Source organism: Salvelinus fontinalis, chromosome 4, assembly GCF_029448725.1.
Source record: "Salvelinus fontinalis isolate EN_2023a chromosome 4, ASM2944872v1, whole genome shotgun sequence".
Taxonomy (NCBI): domain Eukaryota; kingdom Metazoa; phylum Chordata; class Actinopteri; order Salmoniformes; family Salmonidae; genus Salvelinus; species Salvelinus fontinalis.
In genome coordinates this window covers 50,928,842-50,936,425 of record NC_074668.1, presented here as the reverse complement: position 1 = coordinate 50,936,425, position 7,584 = coordinate 50,928,842, and the positions used below count along the sequence as shown (strand labels likewise).

General features: G+C 41.6%; 1 protein-coding gene across 1 annotated transcript; it reads left to right on the top strand.

The window, feature by feature from the left end:
- The first annotated feature begins 624 nt into the window (after nt 1-624).
- kazald3 (Kazal-type serine peptidase inhibitor domain 3) lies at nt 625-3,931 on the top strand. The gene is made up of 4 exons (XM_055920516.1): nt 625-1,511; nt 2,075-2,235; nt 2,483-2,630; nt 2,777-3,931. Exons 1-4 carry the CDS (start codon nt 989-991, stop codon nt 2,863-2,865), a joined length of 921 nt encoding a protein of 306 aa, XP_055776491.1. The 5' UTR covers nt 625-988; the 3' UTR covers nt 2,866-3,931.
- Nucleotides 3,932-7,584: the final 3,653 nt, after the last annotated feature.

The window sequence follows — 7,584 nt, the reverse complement described above, 5'->3', positions numbered from 1 at the left end:
CAGAGACTTGTCCCAAAGCCACTCCTGCATTTTCTTGGCTGTGTGCTTATGGTCATTATCCTGTTGGAAGGTGAACCTTTGCTCAAGTCTGAGGTCTTGAGAGTTTTGGAGCAGGTTTTCATCAAGGATCTCTCTGTACTTTGCTCCATTCATCTTTCCCTTGGTCCTGACTAGTCTTTCAGTCCCTGCTGCTGAAAAACATCCCAACAGCATGATGCTGCCACCACCACGCTTCACTGTAGAGATGGTATTGGCCAGGCGAGAATGCCAAAAGTGTGCAAAGATGTCATCAAGGCAAAGGGTAAGAAAAAACAAACAATATGTGGAAGAAGTCAAGGGGTATGAATACTTTTTGAATGTACTATGAACAAAGTGTACCATGACATTGGAAATTCTATATTCTGAATCAGTGGAGGATGGGGACAATTCCAAGCCTGTTTTTATTTTAATTTTTTTAATTGTATTTGGGATTTCAATCTTCAATTGCTCTCCCCTAATTCAGAATTGATGATTTTCATAGCTTGGCTCAATTGGCGAGAGAAAACCGAATATCTAATATAAAACTACTTTTCCCTGGGTCTGTGGGCGTTGCTATCAAATCATTGGTCATTATTACTGTATAGACCGATATCCTCCTGTTCCTTCTCTCACTGTTCTTGGGAATTGCTGGATGCTTTAAAACGTCATCATATTTTTCCTAAATCTCGGCTACAATCCATGTTTGCTGAATGACATTCAGTTTTTTGTTGTAAAGCACTGGGCTGTGCATTCTCAGCGATCTTCGGGAGAAATATTGTCCAACAGTTGTTGAACGACCCCAATCAAACCATTGGAATGTATTTGGAAGTTTCATATTGGAAATGAAAGCATACACTTTGAAGTGGACTGTATAATGATTTTTTAGACCTATAGTGGATTATATTTTTCTGCTAAAGTGCTATAACGAAAGTGCTATAAAGAAACCATAGAAGACCAGCAGTCAGTCAAAATGCCATGGCAAATAATACTTTGCGGAATTATGCTTTTGCTGAACATGAGAATTTGTGAAAGCTTCCCGAACAAGTTTGATGAGGACATTGACAAACGTATAGACCCATTAGATTACGTTATCGATCCATTAGATTATGATCGGCTTGAGGATCAGTTTGATAGAAATGTAACTGCTTGTGGTGAGTGCTCACCTGAATTGTGTCCCGTGGCACAAGAATGCAGGGCTGGGCTCATTTTGGACAGTTGTGGTTGCTGCCAAGAGTGTGGAAATCTAGAGGGGCAGACGTGTGATATTGGCGACATTAATGTATTTTACGGTCTCTGTGGGACGGATCTTCAATGCAAAATTGACGATTTGGATGTTGGAGATGGAGAAGTTGCGGAGCCGCAGTGCGTCTGTCAATCGCAAGATGCGCTTTGTGGTTCCGATGACAGAACATACATGAACATTTGTCAATTTAAAGAAGCGTACTTCTCAAATTCAGCACTCAAGATAAAGCGCAGAGGTCCTTGCAAAACAGGTAAATCGCTTATTATGATGCAATGGCTTTGATTTGCGCCTAATGCTGTCTCAGTTAGTGTACATTTACTCATCTATAGTTATTGCTCATAAACCGTGATTAAATTGGAAGACAGTAAACAAAAGATGACTTGGGGAAACTAACATCATGGCCAAAACAGAAACAAAGCCTATTCAATCAATCTGTCATCGAAATAATCATTAACGTGACAATACACACTTTATTGTTCCATGTAACACTTTGCCACGTGGGAAAAATCCCCGACACAGACCTTGAATCAGTCAGAAAGAGTGCATGGAATATGGATTAGGGCAAAGTGGTTTCCTGTCACCAGTCTTAGATTTTTCTGACAGAGTAGCAATAGAATTCATTGAGACTGATCCAGAGGAATCTTTACTCCACCCCCAGGTTTGAGGATTTTGGGGCTGGCCTGTACTTTCCACACAGGCATTGGGAAATATGTATTGTTTTAACCAGTTCCAGTAGTAAAGCTTGCTGCTCAGGAGCTGTGTGAGAGAGGAAATGGCTCGTAAACACCCCAACTCTACCTCTTCTTTTTTCAGTGCCGATCATCAAGGTCCCACCCCAGAACCTGCTGAATGTTACGGGTAGTAGCATGGTGTTCCTCTGTGAGGTCTTTGCCTTTCCAATGGCAATGATTGAATGGAAGAAGGATGGCAGAGACATTATTCTTCCAGGAGATGACCCACACATATCTGTCCAGGTGAACCTTGTTTAGAGGCTTCAATCAATGCTTCGAAAACCATCCTCTGCTGTTTCCTTAGTATATTCTTTAATGTTTCCATCAGCATACTTACTTCTTGGATGATGCAGAAATATTGGGTGGATTAGGCATAGGTCCTTGGTATTTCATTTTATACATGCGTCATAGAATTATCTACATTCATTCATTCAGTCCTAAACAGTAGGCTATGCTTAAACATGTCCTTTGTCTGTGCTGTGCTGGACAGTCTCGGGGTGGTCCCCTGAAGTATGAGCTCTCTAGCTGGCTGCAGATCGAGAAAGCTGGCCTGGCCGATGCTGGCACCTACCGCTGTGTCGCTCGGAACGAGCTCGGCAGTATCTCTGCAATGGCTGTGTTAGGAGTTCTAGGTCCAGGTGATGACAGTTCTAGAGACAGTTCTAGAGCTTTATTTAATTTTTATTCAGCTGTCACACAAATCTCTCAAAATGACAGACGTGAGATTGACTCCTTTGGTTACGATACTACTGTACGCTAATAACCCCATCTAACACTTTTTCAGAAGAGATGTCCGTCTACTTGACGGAGAACATGACGGAAATGTTGGAGTATGGCCAGTCGGAGAGAGAGTATGATGAGGATTACTACTAGTGATGTCCTCCGTTCTAAGGAATCAGCCCTCACTAACGGAGGTGCTGATGGCATCCTGAAAGTCTTCACAATTGTTGTAGTGTTGCACATGCAGATTTTGTACAAACTGTTCAACTTAACCCCATGTTTTCATCTCTACATCTGTAGTCAAGATGATGAAAGTGGAGATGTGGATGTGATATATAACAAAAGCATAGGTGAATATGTGTGGAAGTTGATTATGGAAGCGTCTGATCATTCCTGAAGTCTATATTGTACACTATATAGTACTGAAAGCATAAGGAATGAATGTCTCTTTGTTCAAAAGCTGTTCAAACCCATTTTCCTTGTGACTATAAGTCTACATTCCAAACCATATAAATGGTGTCTTGCAGGAAAGTTGTCCTTTTACTGTCTGGTAAAAGGTTTAGCCATCCCCTCAGGATGAACCTGGCATGTGTGCATCCAATATGTGCAACTGGATGTACTCTATGTGGAATGTCTAGGTGCATTGTTGTGTCTCAGACCTGGAATGTACTTTTAGCTGGTTTATAGGTTTCCATATATCGCTGTAATGCTTGGGCAGATGTGTCAGTAAGCCAAGCCCAGCTCTGGTCGTGGTGTAGAGAAGCCCACAGATGGTTTTAATGTTTTGTGCAGCTCAGACATGAAGAGAAACACCATCTCCTTTGTTCTTGTGTCAGCAAGGTTCTATTTCCTTTTATAAGAGATTATGGACTACCTTGTACTTGATCTAAATATAGCCATTCCTACTACATCTACGCAAAGGAAGCAACATCGGATTAAGAATATTATGAATATATTATGAATATGAATAAACAAATTATATTACAAAGATTTGTTATATTATGCTACTTCTGAATATTACAATATATCAAATCATCTCAAAGGGGAGATATGTTTTTCCAAATTCTTTATGCTTTCATCTGGATTAAAAAAATCTGTAATGACAAATGAAATGTAAAATGTGTACATTTTGAAGCGACGATGGCTTACTGTTACTGGAGTGCATGTTGCATTCCCAGAAGAAAGAAATATGCAATAAATGAAAAACAGTAATCACAAACAGTCTCTGCGTGTATTTGCATGCCAAAGTCCCTTCAGCAACACTGACTGTTAAAGTAATTACAGTCATACTGGTGTAAATCAAAGCCATGGTCTGGACCCCTACTCTTGAAATAACCAGACAATATCCCTGTTTGTTTGCTTCCATTTTCTTTTGCTGTGTTATTTCAAGCAGAGCCAGTCATTGGAGGAAAACCCCAGTCAAGGAGTAACTCCCCAACTCTTGGAATCCATTCATTTTTAACTGTATGGAAAACTTTTAGATATCAAGAGGATTGTTTGAGGCTCAGATGGGCATGGGGCTTTCAGTTCCCTCGAGATCGTCTAATATCCTGTCCACTGAAAATACATTACTGGCAAAGGAGGAAAGCAAAAAAGTTTGAGGGAAGCAGTTCAGGTCTGCTTGAAACATAGCTACTTGGCTTGATTAACAGTCACAGACAGCACCAGGGTGGAAAACATAATAAACATTCAGGGCCTGTTTTATTTCAGAGCTATGTTTTAGTGATGCAAACAAAGTAGGGAAATTGACATTCCTTGAAAGGTTGCAGGAATTAGGAGACAAAGCAAGAAAATATACAGTGCCTTGCAAAAGTATTCATCCCCCTTGGCGTTTTTCCTATTTTGTTGCATTACAACCTGTAATTTAAATAGATTTTTATTTGGATTTTATGTAATAGACATACAGTCGTGGCCAAAAGTTTTGAGAATGACACAAATATTAATTTTCACAAAGTCTCCTGCCTCAGTTTGTATGATGGCAATTTGCATATACTCCAGAATGTTATGAAGAGTGATCAGATTAATTGCAATTAATTGCAAAGTCCCTCTTTGACATGCAAATGAACTGAATCCCCCAAAAACATTTCCATTGCATTTCAGCCCTGCCACAAAATGACCAGCTGACAACATGTCAGTGATTCTCTCGTTAACACAGGTGTGAGTGTTGACGAGGACAAGGCTGGAGATAACTCTGTCATGCTGATTGAGTTCGAATAACAGACTAGAAGCTTCAAAAGGAGGGTGGTGCTTGGAATCATTGTTCTTCCTCTGTCAACCATGGTTACCTGCAAGGAAACACGTGCCGTCATCATTGCTTTGCACAAAAAGGGCTTCACAGGCAAGGATATTGCTGCCAGTAAGACTGCACCTATATCAACCATTTATCGGATCACCAAGAACTTCAAGGAGAGCGGTTCAATTGTTGTGAAGGCTTCAGGGCGCCCAAGAAAGTCCAGCAAGCGCCAGGACCGTCTCCTAAAGTTGATTCAGCTGCGGGAGCTTGCTCAGGAATGGCAGCAGGCAGGTGTGAGTGCATCTGCACGCACAGTGAGGCGAAGACTTTTGGAGGATGGCCTGGTGTCAAGGAGAGCAGCAAAGAAGACACTTCTCTCCAGGACAAACATCAGGGACAGACTGATATTCTGCAAAAGGTACAGGGATTGGACTGCTGAGGACTGGGTTAAAGTCATTTTCTCTGATGAATCCCCTTTCCGATTGTTTGAGGGCATCCAGAAAAAAGCTTGTCCGGAGAAGACAAGGTGAGCGTTACCATCAGTCCTGTGTCATGCCAACAGTAAAGCATCCTGAGACCATTCATGTGTGGGGTTGCTTCTCAGCCAAGGGAGTGGGCTCACTACCAAATTTTGCCTAAGAACACAGCCATGAATAAAGAATGGTACCAACACATCCTTCGAGAGCAACTTCTCCCAACCATCCAGGAACAGTTTGGTGATGAACAATGCCTTTTCCAGCATGATGGAGCACCTTGCCATAAGGTAAAAGTGATAACTAAGTGGCTCGGGGAACAAAACATCAATATTTTGGGTCCATGGCCAGGAAACTCCCCAGACCTTAATCCCATTGAGAACTTGTGGTCAATCCTCATGGAGGCAGGTGGACAAACAAAACCCCACAATTTCTGCATTCCAAGCATTGATTATGCAAGAATGGGCTGCCATCAGTCAAGATGTGGCCAAGAAGTTAATTGACAGCATGAAAAAGAAGGGTCAAAACTGCAAATATTGACTTTTTGCATGAACTTCATGTAATTGTCAATAAAAGCCTTTGACACTTATGAAATGCTTGTAATTATACTTCAGTATTCAATAGTAACATCTGAATATCTAAAGACACTGAACCAGCAAACTTTGTGGAAATTAATATTTGTGTAATTCTCAAAACTTTTGGCCACGACTGTACACAAAATAGTCCAAATTGGTGAAGTGAAATGAAAAAAATTACTTGTTTCAGAAAATTCAAAAAAATAACTAACTGAAAAGTCGTGTGTGCATGTGTATTCACCCCTTTGCTATGAAGCCCCTAAATAAGATCTGGTGCAACCAATTACCTTCAGAAGTCACATAATTAATTAAATAAAGTCCACCTGTGTGCAATCTAAATGTCACATGATCTGTCACATGATCTCAGTATATACACACCTGTTCTGAAAGACCCCAGAGTCTGCAACACCACTAAGCAAGGGGCTCCACCAAGCAAGCGGCACCATGAAGACCAAGCAGCTCTCCAAACAGGTCAGGGATAAAGTTGTGGACAAGTACAGATCAGGTTTGGGTTATAAAAAAATATCAGAAACTTTGAACATCCCACGGAGCACCATTAAATCCATTATTACATTTTTTTTTTTTTAAATATGGCACCACAACAAACCTGCCATGAGAGGGCTGCCCACCAAAACTCACAGCCCAGGCAAGGAGGGCATTAATCAGAGAGGCAACAAAGAGACCAAAGATAACCCTGAAGGAGCTGCAAAGCGGAGATTGGAGTATCTGTCCATAGGACCACTTTAAGCCATACACTCCACAGAGCTGGGCTTTACGGAGAGTGGCCAGAAAAAAGCCATTGCTTAAAGAAAAAATAAGCAAACACGCTTGGTGTTCGCCAAAAGGCATGTGGGAGACTGACCAAACATATGGAAGAAGGTTATTGTAGGTGTATCAGCTGGAGGCCAGATGATACTAAAATGTAGCTTTTTGGCAATCAAGGAAAGCGCTATGTGTGGCGCAAACCCAACACCTCCCATCACCCCGAGAACACCCTCCCCACAATGAAGCATGGTGGTGGTGGCAGCATCATGCTGTGGGGATGTTTTTCATCTGCAGGGACTGGGAAACTGGTCAGAATTGAAGGAATGATAAATACAGAGAAATTCTTGAGGGAAACCTGTTTCAGTCTTCAAGAGATTTGAGACTGGGACGGAGGTTCACCTTCCAGCAGAACAATGACCCTAAGCATACTGCTAAAGCAACACTCGAGTGGTTTAAGGGGAAACATTTAATGTCTTGCAATGGCCTATTCAAAGCCTAGACCTCAATCCAGACTTAAAGATTGCTGTGCACCAGCGGAACCCATCCAACTTGAAGGAGCTGGAGCAGTTTTGCCTTGAAGAATGCGCAAAAATCCCACAGGCTATATGTGCCAAGCTTATAGAGACATACCCCATGAGACTTGCAGCTGTAATTGCTGCAAAAGGTGGCTCTACAAAGTATTGACTTTGGGGGGGGGGGGGGGGGGGGGGGTGAATGCACGCTAAATTGTTCCGTTTTTTGTCTTATTTCTTGTTTATTTCACAGTGAAAGATATTTTGCATCTTCAAAGTGGTAGGCATGTTGTTTGAATCAAATGATACACACC

Coding starts and splice junctions, on each gene's coding strand:
- kazald3 (XM_055920516.1), top strand. CDS start 989: ATGCCATGGCAAATAATACTTTGCGGAATTATGCTTTTGCTGAACATG. Junction 2,236..2,482: donor ACCCACACATATCTGTCCAG/GTGAACCTTGTT, acceptor TGTGCTGGACAG/TCTCGGGGTGGTCCCCTGAA. Junction 2,631..2,776: donor GTTAGGAGTTCTAGGTCCAG/GTGATGACAGTT, acceptor ACACTTTTTCAG/AAGAGATGTCCGTCTACTTG.